General features: G+C 35.7%; 1 protein-coding gene across 5 annotated transcripts in view; it reads left to right on the top strand.

The window, feature by feature from the left end:
- The window catches only part of LOC141569638 (lysine-specific demethylase 6A-like), a 162337-nt gene that overhangs the window by 74787 nt on the left and 69211 nt on the right, over positions 1-18339 (top strand). For all 5 annotated transcript variants that reach the window (XM_074323718.1, XM_074323720.1, XM_074323721.1 and 2 more), the window contains 2 exons: positions 10967-11025; positions 14268-14388. In XM_074323718.1, the coding sequence (XP_074179819.1) occupies positions 10967-11025; positions 14268-14388 (180 nt within the window). The remainder of the gene's footprint in view (positions 1-10966; positions 11026-14267; positions 14389-18339) is intronic.

Here is an 18339-nt window from a genome sequence, read left to right on the forward strand (position 1 = left end):
AGGTGTACAATTCTGTATTACATCATCTATAAATCCCATTGTGCGTTCACCACCCAGAGTCAGTTCTCCTTCCATCACCATATATTTGATCCCTTTACCCTCATCTCCCACCCGCCACCCCCCTTACCCTCTGGTAACCATTAAACTATTGTCTCTGTCTATGACTTTTGTTTCTCATTTGTTTGTCTTGTTCTTTTGTTATTACTGGTTTACTATTTCTCTTCTTAGACATCTACAGGAGTGACTTCTGCAACAGGTTGATAGGAAGAGGTCTTTCTTTGTTTTCCAGTACTTGTTGGTAGAATGTTTCATTATTTCTCCAACTGCAACTTATTTATCTTCTCCCACACAGTAGTGCTATGTTTTCTCTGCACTATTCCAACTTCTCACACAATGGGGGGATTCCCTGGGAGACGGGCTTCTCTTCTGTTAATAGTTCATCTAGATCACAGGGCGCAGTGTCCCGGTGGGTATGCGGAGAGCTTTTGATGTTCCAAAGCTCTTCCAGCTCCTGATTCAAAGTCGGTATGTTTCAGCAGTTCTGTTTACTCCTGCAGGGATCTGCCCAGATAGGTGGGGTCATGGGCGGGGTGAGTTGTGGGAGGTGGCCCAGAGCAATGGCGGCGACCACCACCACAGCCGGTCCTGCTTCCACAGCTCCCTCCCCTTTGCCGGAACTAGTTGGGCTGTGAATTTGTGTCTGCGGTCCACAGTTCTCAAAACAGCAAATTTTCTGTTGTTTTGATCTGACACTGCTACTGTTTCGCTTCTAGCACCGGGCAGGTGGGGTGGGGCGAGCTCTGGGAGGGTAGGGAGGGGGCGGGTAGTCTCAGTGCCTAAGACTCCGTTCTCTGCTCGGCAGTGAGTGCTTAAACCACCGTTTTCAACTTTTTTCCTCAGTCTTTTCTCCGAGGTTGTGCCGTGATCGTTGGGTTCAGCCATGTTATATGCTGTCCCCTCAGCCCTGTGGAGCCCTGGCGAGCCCTAGCAGTCCGAGTTCTTCCCGTTCCCGCAGCTGCGGTAGTTCCGGGAAGCAGTGAGCTTGGCGCACTGAGCTAGGTCTGCGTCCTGCGCCCGCCCGGCTCTGTCTCTGCGCACTTCTCCCTTTCCTCCTCCCTCCACTTGCGCGAATCTCCCACCTGTAGGTGATTTCAGTCGGTAGTGGGCCTCTTCGTCTTGCCTGTCTGCTGTGCAGGGAGTCCTTTGTGGAGTTTTTGTTGTTCGATTCTTTGTAAATTCCAGGGGAGCTTTACAGAGGCTCACCTCACGCCGCCATTTTTCCGGAAATCTGTTCTTTTTTCTTAAGATTGCTTTGGCTATCTGGGTTCTTTTGTGGTTCCAAACAAATCTGATGATTTTTTGTTCTATTTCTTTAAGAAATGCCATTGGGATTTTGATGGGGATTGCATTGAATCTGTATATTGCTTTGGGTAATATTACCATTTTAACTATGCTGATTCTTCCAATCCATGAGCACGGAATGTCTTTCCATTTCTTGGTGTCTTGTTCAGTTTCTCTCAAAAATGTCTTATAGTTTTCAGCATATAGGTCTTTCACATTCTTGGTTAAGTTTATTCCTAGGTATTTTATTTTTTTTGCTGCAATTGCAAAAGGAATTGTTTTTTGTATGTCTTTTTCTGAGATTTCATTGTTAGCATATAGGAAAACAATGGACTTTTGTGCGTTGATTTTGTAGCCAGCAACTTTACTGTATTCGTTGATTGTTTCTAATAGCTTTTCGGTGGAGTCGTCAGAGTTTTCTATATATAGCATCATGGCATCTGCAAAGAGTGATAATTTAACTATTGTCATAGAGTAGTATATTGTCAAGATGTAGTGTAAATTTATGGTACTCATTTCTGAATCAGAATACTTATAGAACAAAATTTGTGCTTTACTTTCTTATCATATGCTGTGTCTTATGCGTTTTTGTTACATAACTCAATTGCAAGGTATCATTTATTCCTCTTGTGGAAAGGCAAATACTCATGTATTTTTATTAATGCTGTCTCACTTAAGGATTCAGAGTCATTAGCAATCTCTGAATGACGATGACAATGAAACAAATATCTTTTTTTGCAAATATAATACAGTATATTATAATATAATATACATAATATGACAATAAGATGTAATATAATATAAAGTTGTATTTCATAATATAAAATTGCAGTACTTTTATGTTGTTGTTTTCAAAACATATTTCAAGTACTTCGCTTGACGATTAAGCATTTCACAGTGTCCAAGTGTTACTAGTCAGACAAAAGGACATAAGCCAGGAAGCCATTGAAATCATTTGAAAAGCCCTCGTCATAAAATATAAATATACACTTTCTTCAGTTGAGTTTTATTTTTTCTATGTGAAATCATCCCAATAGTGTACACAATTACTGCTCTGGGAAAAATAAAATCAAGCCCTTATTCAGTGTTACATTTAAGGAAATATGTTGCAGTTTCCAAATTACTCTTTCCTGTATGCAGTTTTTATACTATTCAGGTTCAGGAGAGTTTGTGCTAAGTTAGTCCATAACAAATGTCAGGGATCACACAAATGCAGATGATACCACTAAGCACAGATTTGTAAACAGTTACTGTTGTTAAGGCAGGGTAAAGGAAAGCAGCGAAGCCTGACACTTAATGGAAAGAGAAAGAATTTGAAATGGAATCTAATGAAGCAGATTTTCCCATGAAGTGGGCCAAGGAATTAGAACAAAAATTGCTTTGATATGGAGAACATGCTTACTTTGGTTTTAGGCTCAAAAGCCCCAACCAAACCTCTGTATTAGACACAAATGTAGCTACTATATAATCTTCAGTGAGCCTATGCTCTTATATGACTGATACTCTACACCAAAATGTCTTAGTCATATAACATAAATTTAAAAACTTTAAACTAGGGGAAAACTAGTTATACAGGTAATCAAATGAATATCCATTTCTGAGGAAAACTAAGGAATCTGTCACCCAAGAGCAAATTTACACGTCAGAGTTTGCTTTAACAGATGGAATCTGGATACGGACATTTTGACTATGACTCACTCTCTCCTATACGTCGAAAAGAAAAATGGAAGAATCCAAAGAAGGACCGTACCAAGTCTCACTGGTAACTGGTTTGATGAGGGAAATCAGATGGAGCTAACTTACTTACTTGCAGGATGTGATAAGTAATAGGCTACCTTTCAGTTACCTTATTTAATTTTATTTACTCTGAAGTTTAAGGTCAAAGGCTTCATTTGACGGTAGCAATGTATTGAGATGAGTTTATTATTTTGCGCCACATGACCTTCACCTCCCGTTCCCCATCCCCCCCAAAAAAAGCTGTGTTATCCCAGTTTCAGAGTATATTAGATAACGGGTTTTAGAAATTATAGTTTAAGTAAAGAGCCACATTTGGTCTTATCTTTGTCATCACTGGCTACTAATAGCAAAAAAAAAAAAAAAAGTGCGTCTCATTTTGTTTCTCTATAATATGAGTGAACCAGGGTTCCTAGAAAAATTAAGGAAACACATAAAACACTAAGCGTAATTACTAAACACAGTGGGTTCTCCCCCCTACCTCCACTATTGGGGTTTTCTCTCCCCAGTTTCATTGAGATACAATGACATAAAACATTGAATTAAAGTTGTACAACATAATAACTTGATATACAAATGTATTGTGAAATGATCATCACAGTATGCTTACTTAATATCCATTACCACACATGGTTACAAGGACAACCCAGGGTACATATTCACAAAGCATCACTTATTATGTTAATTTTATCACTTGGTTAAGGTAGTGTTTATAAATTAAATAAGTACATGGAGCTTCTGAGCCTGCCTTCTTCAACTTAGAAAAAATGATGCATTTAAGATTCAGTCACGTAGGTACACAAATTAAGAGCTTACTTCATTCTGTTACTGAGTAGTTTTTCATTTTATGAATGTACCACAGTTCGATTATTAATTCCCCTGTTGGTTGATTTTTTTCATTAACAATGATGAATAAAAGTGCTGTGAAATTAACATAGAGGTTTCTATGGGTATGTATTCAAATCATTTGTGAAAATACCCAAGCATATGATTGCTGGGTTATTTAATAAATTTATGTTTAAATTTGTAAGAAACTAAGAAACTCTTTTCTAACTTGGCAGTAACACTTTGCATTTAAAAAGCAAAGAATGAGAGTTCCTATTGCTTTGTATTATTGTCAGCTAGTATTATATAATTATTTATTCTAAAAGTGTGTAGTGGTATATCATTGGGGTTTTAATCTGCATTTACCTAGTAATGTAAAATATTTGTCATACAAAACCCGTTTATTTATGCTCAGATATTTGTATATTTTAATTAGATTATTTTTGTTGTGAAAGTTTATGTATTCTTGATTCAAGTTGCTTATCAGGTGTGTGGTTCGAAAATATTTTCTCCACAGTGTGGAGGTTCCTCAAAAAATTAAGAATAGAATTACCATATCACCCAGCAATCCCTCTCCTGGGTATCTACCTAAAGAAGCTGCAATTATTTACCTGTAAAGATATATGTGCTCCGATGTTCATTGTAGCTTTATTTACAGTGGCCAAGACAGGGAAACGACCAAAGTGTCCTTTGATAGATGATTGGATAAAAATGATCTGGTATATATATACACAATGGAATACTATTCTGCCATAAGAAAAGAGGAAATTGCCATTTGCCACAACATGGATGGATCTTGAGATTATTATGCTAAGTGAAATAAGTCAGACAGGAAAAGTAGAGAACCATGTGATTTCACTGATATGTGGGATGTAAAACTGAAAGCAACAAAGGAACAAGACAAAAAGAACTAGAAACTCATAGACAGACAACAATTCAGTGGTTACCAGAGGGTAAGGGGGGAGGGAGTATAGAGGAGGGTAAATGGGTTCAAATATATGGTGATGGAAGGAGAACTGACCCTGGGTGGTAAATACACAACGTAATATATAGGTGACATATTATAGAATTGTACACCTGAAACCGATGTAACTTTATGAATAACCATAGTCACCCCAATAAACTTTAATTAAAAAAAAGAAAGAAAATATTTTGTCCAAGTCTGTGCTTGTCTTTTTATTGTCTTACAGTGTCCTTGACACAATAAAAGGTTTTAATTTTGATGAAGTCTAATTTACCTATTTTTTTGGAGAGATCATGCCTTTGGGGTTGTATCTAAAATCTTATCACCAAATCCAAGGACATGCAGATTTTTTTCTCACATTTTCTTCTAGAAGTTTTGTAATTTAATGTGTGACTTTTAAGTCTGCAGTCTGTTGAATTAATTTAGTGTAAAATGTGTGGTTCATTCATTGCACAAAGGTGTCCAGTTGGTTTTCTTTTGTTGAAAAGATTATATTTTCTCTGAAACAATTTGGCTTTTTGTCAAAAATCAGGTTAACTATACTTACTTAGTTAACCTGGGTTTATTTCTGCTCTCTCTATTCTGTTCTGTTTATTTATAGATCTAATAATGTGCCATCACAGCACAATCAAAATTACTGTAGTTTAATGTAACTCTTGAAATCAGGAAATGTGAGTCCTCTGTTTGTTGTTGTTTTTCAGAATTCTTTTTATAATTCTAGTTTCGTTGCCTTTCTGTATTAATTTCAGGAATCATTGTGTCAATATTCATCAAAACAAAGCTTGCTGGTATTTTACCTGCAATTACATTGATTGTAAAAATCAAAATGGGAAGGATTAATATCTTAGTAACATTGCATCCTTCAGCCTACAATCACAGTACACCTCTCCTTTTTTTATGTCTTGTTTGATTTATATTTCCAATTTTTTTGTACTTGCCTGCTTTCATACATGTCCACATTCCCCCCCCCTCCTGCAAGTCTCCACATGGCTTCTTCTGTTTATCATTAGTCACAGAACTTCTGTTCAGCTACACTTCTGCAGATTGTCAATGATGGGTGTTCTGTAGTTAATGGTTTACATTTTTTATATTGGATATCCAATAATAAATATTGTAGTTATGGCTATTTTAAATCTGTTTGTTTATTAACTTTTAAATTAGACTTGTATATGAATTGCACACTACCATTACAAATTAAAAAATCTGAGTTTTGCGTATATATTGATATATTTTTACAATGTTAATTAGCGTTTTAAAATTTCCTCTGAAAAATTCCCTCTTTGAATTTCTGGTAAGGCAGCTGTCATGGTGATGAACTTTTCTTTGTTTTTGTTTGTTTGCAAAATCACCGTCTCTCCTTGATTTCTGAAGGACAGCTTTGCCTGTGTAATAGTCTTGCTTGGCATTTTTTCTTTCAGTGTTTGAATATATCATCTTATTCTCTTCTGGTCTGAAAAAGTTTCTGATGAGACATCTTATAGTCTTATGGCTGTTCTCTTACACATGATGTTCATTTTTCACTTGCTGTCTTCAAAATGCTCTTTGTCTTTGAATTTCCCCAATTTAATTACAATGTGTGTTGTGTGACCGTTTATGTTTGTTGCCCAGTGGGCAACCCCTGCCATCCCTGTGAGATGAGACCAAAGTCGGTTTCTCTGGAAATGACCGACAATGCTGAGGGAGGTGGGTGTTCACCTTGGGTTCTATTTAGGAGAAATCGTAGGCCTGGTGTGGCCCTCTGGGTTCATTGCTATGCTGGCCTGGAGAAGGGGCAATGCAGGTTGGTTTTCTCTTTGCTTTCTAACGCATCTGTCTCATCCTTTATCATCTGTGACTAATGATAAACAGAAAAATGTGCTTCAGTCTCATGCCCCGTGTCTGCATTTTTACAATGGCATCTTGCCTATGAATTGTTGGTCACCTTCTGAGAGAGCCTGAAATTAGATCTTGATGGCACCTCTTATTACCTGCTAGAGAGACCTACTAGCAAAATATTGGCTTCCTTTCCCCATGACCTTGTGCTCTACTGGCAAAGAGATGTTAGTTGCAAATGGAGGAATCCTTCCACTAGGAGACATAACTACGATTACATCAAACTGAAAATTAAGATGGTTGTGTGGCCATTTGGACTCGTCATGCCTTAATCTGAATCAACAGTCCAAAAGGGAGTTTCTTTTCTGGGTGTGGTGATTCTTCCTGACAAGCAAGGGGGAATTGGACTACTATTCCACAACGGATATAAAGAACAGTATGTATGCAATACAGATTCCTTAGCATATACCGCCTAGTATTACTGCACCTTTTGATTAAGTTCTATTGAAAACTACAAAAAAACACAATCCAAGCAGAAGTAGTAATGGCCCAGGCCTTTGAAGAATGAAGGTTTGTATCACTCCATTAACTAAAGATGCATGACCAGTTGAAGAGCTTACTGGTAGCAAAGGGAATATGGAATGATTAGTGAAAGAAGGTAGTTGTAAATACTGTATATAACCACATGACGAGTTATAGAACTGAAGACTGTAATTGTCATATTTGTGTGTGTGTATGTGTAGGAAATTTTTTCATCCATCTGTTATTCCCTTATATGTAACATACTATGTGTTCATTTTATATGGTATTTAAATTATAGGATATCGAGGAGAAGTGAAAATCTCGCTGACGTTCTTTATCTTCTCTCCCCGTGAGGGACTTACTGTGTTTTCGGTTGTATCATGATAGTCGTGTCATGTTGCATCATACGAGGTCTGACAATTAAGTTCACGAATTTGTTGCACCGCTGTTGCTAACCTTTATTGATATCAGAGGGATAATTCATTATGAATTTGTATCAGCTGGACAAACAATTAACCAAATTTACTGTTTGGAAGTGCTGAAAAGGCTGCGTGAAAAAGTTAGATGAAAACAACCTGAACTTTTCACCAACAATTCACGGCCCTTGCATCACGACAATGCACCACCTCACACCGCACTGTCTGTGAGGGAGTTTTTAGCCAGTAAACAAGTGACTGTATTGAACACCCTCCCTACTCACCTGATCTGGCCCCCAGTGACTTCTTTCTTTACCCAAAGATAAAGGAAATATTGAAAGGAAGATATGTTGATGACATTCAGGACATCAAGGGTAATACGATGAGAGCTCTGATGGGCGTTCCAGAAAAAATTCCAAAATTGCTTTGAAGGGTGGGCTAAGCCACCCTTTATTTTGGAACAGTTCTGCCACAGGAAGTAGTCCAATTCCTAGAGTAATGTCAATCTCATCCAGAAATAACCTCAAGTCCCACCCTTAAGTTCCTTACAGTGTGTTTAATGGTGGAAAGTAAAGCTTACCAAATAGTTTGCCATAATATTGATGTAATACACATGAAAACAAACACAGTTTAAAACCAGGAAAAGAATTCGTCTTGGAATAAAGTTTGTACATTCCATGTAAAGGATCATTCTGCCACAGGAAATACCAGCGAGCCTGTTTAACAACTGATTAAAGGAACAGTTCCCCCAAGCCAAGGGGAATTGGATACTAGGCTTTCCTACACATTTTGATGTGGGTATTTTCTCAGTTGCTAGTGTCTGGATTTCACTCAGGGAATTCATCCATATGTAGCTGTGTGACCATGGGAGGAGGGAAAGTCAGGAGCCTCCTGTCTCATCATCTTGGTGACGTTCATCCACATTTTTTTTCTTTAACCTAAACACATTGTATCTAGGCTGATGGTAAATAGGTGAAATTGTAATTTCTTAAATGCAGCTTATGATGGACATAGTATACATCTCTAAGCCTCTCTTGATTCTGATTGAGGCAGAGAGAATTTTAATGTATTTTGTTAAAAATTATTTTTAATCCTCAAAATAGGTTAAAGAATGACGAGTATTAGGATAATTCCCGTGCAAGTCTCTTTATGCCATCCTTTTGCATGACTCTGTGTTTCCTTCTGAGAATGCATTTGATGTCTTGTTTTTTGTTTCTTGTTTGGAGAGGTCACACATTGACATTATTTTGAACTGTAAGCTTTTATGTAGTGTCTCCATAACGTTGTCAATACTTGTCTGTCTTCTTCATTTATTGCCATCCGGGTAGGTGTGAAGAAGTATCACATTGTGATTTAGTTTGTAATTGTTATAGATATTTAGGTAATTGTATAGATAATTGTAAAGATATTTAGGCATCTTTTCATATGCTTTTTGGCCATTTAAAGTTTTATTCACTTATTTATTTCTAAATGGAAATATTTGACACATAATAACATGGTAAATTTAGTGTACCACTTGTTAGTTTGATATGTTTATATATTGTAATATGATTGCCATTGTAGCTTAGCACTTCGTGTTACATGAGTATTTCTTTCTAGTGGTTGGAAGAGTTTAGTCTTAGCAAGTTTGATGATTATAATAAAATATGGTTGTCTATACACTCAGTATACTATGCATTCCATCTCTAGGGGTTACTACTCTTTACAAGTTTGTACCCTGAAACATAATCTGTCCTGTCCTCCCAATCCCTCTTCCCTGCTAATCACCATTTTACTTTCTGATTTATGCGTTTGACTTTTTTAAGATTCCACATACAAGTTAAAGCATACAGTGTTTGTCTTTCTCTGTCTGACTTATCTCACTTACCGTCATAGTACCCTCTATGTCCATCCATGCTGTTGCAAAACAGAGGCTCTTCTTTTTATTATGGCTGAATAATATTCCATTTTATATGTACTATATCATACATCTTCTTAATCCATTCATCTGTTGATGATACCTTAAGTTGTTTTCATTTCTTGGCTATTGTGAACAATGTTGCAGTAAACATAGGAATACTATGTATATCTTTGATATCCTGTTTTGATTTTCTTCAGATAAATACCCAGAAGTGGAATTGCTGGATCATATGGTAGTTCTGTTTTCTAGTTTCTAAGGAGACTCCGTATTATTTTTCATATTGGCTATACTGATAAACATTTCCAGCAGTAGTGTGCAAATGTTTCCTTTTTTTTTTTATCTTCGACAACATTTGATCTCTTGTGTTTTTGATGATAGCCATTCCAGCAGGTGTAAGGTGGTATCTCATTGTTGGTTATCAATTGTACCTCCCTGATGATTAAATGTTTATCATCTGTTCGTGTACCTGTTGGCCATTTGATGTCTTCTTTGGAAAACGGACAGTTCCCGTCCATTTTTTAATAGATTGGTTTTTGTTGTTGCTGTTGTTGTTATGTGAGTACATATTTTGGATTTTAACCCCTGATCCACATTTATGGTTTGCAGAAAATTTCTCCCACCCTGTGGGTTGTCTTTTCATGTTGTTGTGTTTCTTTTGCTTTGCAGATACTTTTAATTTGATATAGTCTTATTTGTTGATTTTTGCTTTTGCTGTTTGTGCTTGTCATGTCATATCCAAAAAAGGCATCGTCAAGACCAGTGTCAAGATGCTTTTCCCCTACATTTTCTTCTAGGAGGTTTATGGTATCAGCTTTTATGTTTAAGTCTTTCATCATTTCGAGTTAATTTTTGTGAGTCGTATAAGATAGGGTTCTGATTTCATTGTTTTTGCATACACAAATTGTGCGTGTTTATCAATTTTTCCCAACACCATTTGTTGAAGAGACAGTCCTTGTGGCACTGGGCGTGGCTTGCTTGTCGAATGTTAGTCGAATGTTAGTCAACTGTAACTATGGGGGTTTAATTGTGGGTTCTGTGTTCTGTTCCTTAGGCCTATGTTTTGTTCCCTTTTAATGCTGGTACCATGTTATTTTCATTATTATAGCTTTGTAGTATAGTTTGAAGTCAGAAAAAGTAATAGCTCCAGCTTTGTTTTTCTTTCTCGGATTGCTTCGCTTATTTGGTGTCTTTTGTTGTTTCACACAAATTTTAGGAATTATTTTTAAGTTGTCTTCACTGTGTAGTTGATTAAAAAAAAAACTGGAAAAGTTTTTCAAGTTTTTCGACTTCTGTGTTACCTGTTGTCGCATGATTTCATTTTTCATTTAAGTGTATTGTAAGATGTGAAAGAATTTTCAGAATTTAAAAACATCTTATGTATTAAATTTCTAATTAACAACATGAAATAAATGTAAAATCTTTCACCTTTTTTTGTTTGTTTGTTTCAAACAGAATGCTGCCTTCTTATATGGCCTTGGTTTGGTTTACTTCTACTACAATGCATTTCACTGGTAAGTGGACTTAAAGAAGATCTTTTCACCGTGTGTGTGTGTGTGTGTGTGTGTGTGTGTGTGTGTGTGTGGTGTTTGAGAGAGAAAGACAAACACATAAAACATTTTAATGTTAGTTAACATACATTTCATTAGTAGCATATTAACCTTTTTAGGCTGCTGATCAAGTTCAGCCTTCATTCCCTCCATGCAGCACACCTGCTAACACCTTCTGAGGGCCAGTAACTAGAACTTGATTATAAACTCTCAAAGTCATACAATTTGTAATAGTTAAGATATGTCTTTCAGTGTTGAGGACTAACTGTGAGAAATATATAAGATTTTGTAAACTGCAAAGTATAGAAAACTTTTTTGGTCTTGTCCTTGTTTTTTCTTCTTTACATGCTATGAGAATCTAAAGGAAGGTGAATGAGTACATGGCCAGTGTTCACAACTATGTTGTGTAGGTCATTCTAAATATTTCATGCAGAGTCCTTAAATATGCATTGACAAATATTCAATGTGCCTTCCAAAGGTGAATATTTAACGTTTAATTGAACTACTTGACTGCTAATTTTCTTACTCTTTGGCTTTTGGACCTTTTGATTATGTCGTGTTTGGAAACAACTGCATTGTTAGTTAAATAAACTTGTGGATTACAGATGTTACAACTTTTTTTTTCCTCATGAATTACACATTGCTCTGAGAGACCTTAAAGTTAAGCCATCAACGTTCTTTTGTATTGAATCTTATTTAAAACTGAGCCTGGATTATTAGGATCATTTTAAAGTCTCTTTAAATTTCCTGCAGGTCCTATACACAGAATTCACAATTCTGAACTTTTATAACTAGAAAGGTCTTAGAGATCACATAGTTCTAATCCTGTGATTTTGTTAATGGGAAAAATAAGATGTGATAATTTTTACTGTGTTCCCTAACCATTTACTTAGTGGCAGAAGCAGGCCTAATGTTGCTGATCCTACTGTAAAGCATATTCCATACTGAAAGAAAAAAGTTGGCAATTTTTTTAGACAACTATCAATGGCATTTGATTCATAGACTTGTGATCACTAATACATTGGAAGAGGACAGGAGGTTTGAAAAGTTAGAGGACTTACCAAGATTTGGGGAGATAAGTTTAGAAATAAGGTGATATGTTGTAATAAATGGAATAATTTGTTGTACTTTGTGCTGTGTCAAGGTGCAGAGGTGGCTATTTTTAAATCAGTATTTATACAATTGTTTGTGTAAATAGGTCACAACCATTTCAGCTAGCCAGAACAAATTTAGGTGAAATCCATTGTAAGGCTGGGAACAAAGAAATTTACAGTTTAGGAATAGAGAATGAGCCCCGTTAGGTTAAAGATTAGAACCTAAAATTAATAGGGAGAGAAGTTGGTGCTTTAATATGAATGTTAAAATGTTAAGTTAGTTGTGAAAGATGATTATAAATTTTGACAACTTATTTTTTAAAATTTTATTAAATGTATTGTGATAATTGGTTAATAAAACTACCTAGGTTTCAAGTGTACAATTATATAATACATCATCCGTATATTGCATTGTGTGTTTGCCAGCCAAGATCAAGTCTCTTTCCATCACCATATTTGACTCCCTTTTCCCTTGTGTGTGTGTGTGTGTGTGTGTGTGTGTGTATACACATGTATATATATCCCACCCCCCATTTTCCCTCTGGTAACCACCGTACTGTTGTCTGTATCTGTGAGTGTTTGTTCTAATAAATAATTTTTTAAATTAAAATTTATTGGTGTGACAGTGGTTAGTAAAGTTACATAGATTTCAGGTGTACAATTCTGTATTACATCATCTGTCTATCACATTGTGTGTCCACCACCCAGAGTCAGTTCTCCTTCCATCACCACATATTTGACCCCTTTACCCTCATCTACCAACATTTTTTTTAAAACTCAGTCTCGATGTGGTTTCTTTATATTCTTTGTTATGAAACTTCTGTTCAGTTAGACTTCAGATTGTTCTCCAGGTTGATTGTTCTATAACTTAGTTGTAATTTTGATGGAGTCACGGGACGTGGTAATCACAGTATTTATCTGCTCTGCCATCTTGGATACTTCCACAGTAACTCATGGTTAAGTTATGTCTGTATGTTTCTTAAAGAAAACCCATCCTTCAAAACACTTAATTTTGCAGTAAATACATATATATATATATATATATATATATACACATATATATATGTATATATATGTATATATATGTATATATATGTATATGTATATGTATATGTATATATGTATATATACACACACACATATATAACCATGTGATTCTAGAAGTAGGAACTTAACCCAAATAACTTACTGAAGACATGTGGTATGTTGCTTTGTCCTAAGTTGTGGTATGAATGATATCTAGAACTATTTGTGGTAATAGGAAAATTGACTTTGGAAACATGTAAGATTCTAAAAATAGTGATCTCTAAGATGTTTAGAGGATAGAATAATTGAGATTCAAAGTAGACGTTTCCTTTTGTGTTTTTTACTCATTAGTAAGTCACATAATTCATATACTAAAAATATTCCAAATATGTCCAGTTTATCTAGATGTTTCTCCTTTGATAATCAAGTCCTATTAAAAAGACAAGTATTTAAGACAGTATAGATTAGGACAAACATAGATAGACTGACAGACAAATGAAGGTGGAAGTAAGTAAACAAGTCAAGACAGTCTCCTAAACATGGGCCCTTGGTTTATGACAGAGGTGGCACTGCATTGCTGTAGGAATAAGAATGGTCTTTTCCACAAATTACCCTCTTCTATAGGAATTCCATATGGAGAAAATAAATACTAGCCACTATTTTCGTCACATCATACTGAACAATAGGTTCAGAATATAAACCAAAATGTGATAGGCAAAGTAAAGTTCTATAAGTTGACTTACATGGAGCAGTATAGATCTAGGATTAACCCTCTTAAACGTGCATGCCCTCTTAAAAACTTCCCTATGCCCCTTCTCTGAGATGGTTCAGAAATATTTAAATTGGTTATTTACACTCAGATGTTATTAAATCTTTATATATTGTTGAATAATTTGAGAAAGTTTAGAAAAAATTCAACTGAGATTCCTTCCGTTTTTCTAATCCTTTTCTAGTATTCATTCATAACGTTTTTAGAAAATTGTCGTTTTGTTAAAATTGTGTAACCAGAATGTTTCCTGTATTAGCAAGGAGAATGCATGTGAATATTAAAATCTTACAGTTTTTTTTATGTCTATATTCTTTAAGGGCAATTAAAGCATTTCAAGAGGTGCTTTATGTGGACCCAAGCTTTTGTCGAGCCAAGGAAATTCATTTACGACTTGGGCTTATGTTCAAAGTGAACACAGACTATGAATCTAGTTTAAAGGTAGGTGGTTGGGATTTTTCCTAGATATACTATTTCTGCTCATTTGTGCATGCACGTGTGTGTGTGTGTGTGTGTTTAAATGTTAAGAGTATTGAGAAATGTTGGAATTTATATTACCACTATAAAAAAATGAACAAATTTAGGATGTGAACTGAAACGTAAAAAAGGATTGGATTTCAGGTGACAATTAAATTCAATGCTAAAATTTCCAAGATAACTTTTTAGTGCTTTAGATTGTGATTTTTCTTTAAAAGAAAATTAATAGCTGGGTTTGTAATCAGAGAACAATGATGGATTTTATTTGATTTGTGCATGTAATACTTGTTTCTGTATATGACTGGCCACCGTAGAGATGAAGAATTGGTTAGAGATGCTGTACCTGTGACCATTAGATTTGACTAGTGTTTCCTTTGGGTCTGATTAGAAATCTGTCCACTTGTAATAGCAGGACATGTGTCATAGCAAAATTACACAGGAGATTGTCATCTGTTAAGGCTTGTTGACTGATGTTGGTGAGTATAAAACATCATTTGGAAAAAATAAATATATTTTAAATACCTTAATTTTGATGGAAATGTGGTTTGTCAAAACTTTTCATTTTTCAGAGTTTCTGGGTTTGTGCTATCATTTTATGTTTTCTGTGGTTTTGAGTGGACACAGGGCTTTCATGCATGGCAAAGGCATTGCCCTTTGAAAGAATTTTTGTTTCTGGAGAGCAACATAATTTTTTCTGCATCTGTGACGACTTATACTATTTGTTCTTTTCTTGATGTAGACTGATGGCAGATTATCTTGATTACAGTGTGTGTGTGTGTGTGTGTGTGTGTGTGTGTGTGTGTCAGAGAGAGAGAGAGAGAGAGAGAGAGAGACTTACTCTGAACTCAAAAATATGATAAATAAAATAAACAAATGCTATTTAAAAATTGTATGTGAGATTGGGGGTCCCCCGCTGCTAGCCACCCTCAAGATCAGTGATATTTGCTAGAGTTTAGTGAACTTAGAAAACACTTATATCTATGGATACTTTTGTTACAGTGGAAGAATACAGATTTAAATTGACGAAGGAAAACGATACAAAGATAGAGTTCAGGAAAGACCTGGTGCAAGATCCAGTTGTCCTCTCCCATTACAGTCATGTGGATAGCACCTTATTCTCCCTGTCCTATAACAATACAGGAAAGTTCCACCCAGCCTTTCCAGGATTTTCCCCTCTTTTTCTGAGCAATATGTGTATGTGTATAATTGGGGGTTGGTACTGTAGACTTGGAGAGCCCATATGGCTGACCTTACTTACTCAGCCAGCACCTCCAGAGCTTGAACTGATACTGTATGGCCTCAGGCCCCCACCGTAAGTAACACTGTTAGCATAAACTGTCTTGATGACCCAAGGTTCCAGGTATACAGTGGCACAGTTGTAAGGTAGGATATTTCAAGGGTTTCTCAGGAGTAGTTCAAGGCCCAGACTTTTCTTTCAATGTGCAGGGTTTGGAAAGCCTAGACCGGAGTTAATCTCTTCTTGGCACTCTACTCATTTAGTGCCTTAATTCTTTCAGATTTTTTAAAGTATTAAATTCTCTAAACTGTCTCTGCATTTTATGTATTTATAAAGCAGTGATACTGATGGCACACAGATATTTCAACCGAGAACATTAAAATCATTGCAACAGAAGTAAACAAATTTAGATCACATGGTGGCTAGTGATAAGTGTAGCTGAGGAATAAGTCCAAGGTTAAATGGAATTGGTGTGGAGAATGGGATCGGATTTATCAGTGTTCTTTTCAGTTGAGAGCACCATTTTTCACACTGTATTGTTCAAACTAAGGGATGGATGTTTGGGGATTTTAAAAAGGAAGTGCCGTTATGGCACCTTGCAGATTTTAACCCCTCTTGGAGAGTCACACTGTGTATATTAGCCTATAAAAGGTGCTACCATGTCTGACTACGGAAAATAAATAGATTATGGTATAATTTTCTCATAACATATTTGTTATTCTACAGTATTGTTTTGTGGTGGCAGTTTGATATGTGTTCTCTGGAAATACATTGGAGAGCATAACAAAAGAGTAAAAATTATTTTCCCCCAAAATAGGAATTTATACATAACATTTGGCAGAGAGGAGATTAACTGAACAGTAGTACAGTAGCAAGTATTGTTAGATAAATCTGTGGTCTCAGTGCTCCATTTTAATGAAGTGGCAAATTTTACAATATTCTTCAATAAAGCAGAGCAGACTTAGGTAATGTTCACTGACTAATTGAAAGTGTTTTTGCTTACTTATGAATAACAGCAACTGTCCTATATGCACTAAAGAATAACAAGCCTTTAAATGTTGATTTTAGCAAAAATGTCTTAGGTACATGCAGTTTTCCTTTAATGTGCACTTCTTTATTTTAAATTTGTAACATTCCTGTAGCAAATTTCATTTACATGAAAATAGAACATGAGGATGTTTTGACATTAATCTTTCTTTTTGTGAGTATATTGCATTTGATTTTTATCTCATCCTGACATTTGCTTTTGAAGCTTTGTCCATTAGTAGAAGCAGTCCTTATCTATTGTTGGACAGTTTTACACATCAATAGTTTTAATTGAGGATGAGATATTTTTGTATATCACTGTACAATTACTTAGCACTTAAAATGAATCAACACGGGAATCAGAACAAATGTCTCCTTCTAGGAGGTCTTTAATCTTAAATTGGACTGGGTAGTAACTTCAACTAGCCAGGTATGGAACCTCTGCTACACCAGCGTGTTCTACTATAACAAGATGTTTCCTAGTATAGAGTATTAGCACAGACACTCTAAATCCATACTCACATTGGTTCAAATAATGCTAAAAATTAGTAGCTCTTACAGTAAGAAGTATAGGCTTCAAGAGTAATTGTTTCATCTGTTCAGATATGTCATCCAGGTTCCTAGTCCTTTCTTCTCCAGTTGGTCTTTCCATCTTGATATAACATAGTTACTAGGTGTGATCAAAGTGATGTTCCTTTCTTATACTTTTAATAGGAACATACTGACTACTTTGTAGCTTATTATGTGCTTAGTAGTACAATACGAACTCAAAGTAAGTGCTCAACAAAAGTACGCTCATCATTCTCATCTTCATTTGGTAGAGGGAAAAGGATGTCGTTTCCTGTTGGTGTCGTCAAAAGTCAGGAATAACTTTAAAAAGCCTGCAAGAAATTTTGCTTTGCCTCTCATTGGTCAAATATAGGTTGAGTGATATGCGATCAGGAGGCACTCACCATTGATCCGGGTGTCATTCTCCGAGAAGTGTGTTAAAGAGGCATTTGATTTAGAGAATAGCGTCAACAACTTTTAAGTTCATTCCAGTTCAGGTCTTCCCTACATGTTTCCATTCCTTAAGTCCATGAGAGATGGAGCATACGTATGTTACTTTCTAATTAGTAAGTTATTTAAATAAAATACAGGTTCTTTTCACAGGGGATTCCCCTCCTTTTTTTCCTGCAGTTCCATGCCTTCCATGCTTCTTGTTTTATTTCTGTTTCTGAAAATGGACAGTGTGTCTCAGATACAGATTCATTCAGTTTTAGTGTTGTAAACAGCCATTGAGGTAGAAAATTTGGTTTTAAAATTTGACACTACCACGTAACTAAATGCGACCCTTGTCAAGGTGTCGACTATTTGGATTTTTACTGGATCTTTATACCTGTAACAAGTAAACCTACTTTGTAAGACTATCGTAGCAAATAATTAATGTATATGTAACTGTCTGGTGAAACTATACTCATTTCTTTAGGCCTTTTTAATTCTATTTCTTTTCTGTTATCTGAAATTCTTGTAATTGTGGGGGGTTATATATAGGGTTTGTAAATTCCATTTTCTCATCACAGAGTACATTCTGTTCTCAAAAATGTGATGTTATATTTAATCAGGAGGTCTTCAGTTAATTGAGAAATAGAATTATGTGCTTAATGGGTGGC

Source organism: Rhinolophus sinicus, chromosome X, assembly GCF_036562045.2.
Source record: "Rhinolophus sinicus isolate RSC01 chromosome X, ASM3656204v1, whole genome shotgun sequence".
Classification (NCBI taxonomy): Eukaryota; Metazoa; Chordata; class Mammalia; order Chiroptera; family Rhinolophidae; genus Rhinolophus; species Rhinolophus sinicus.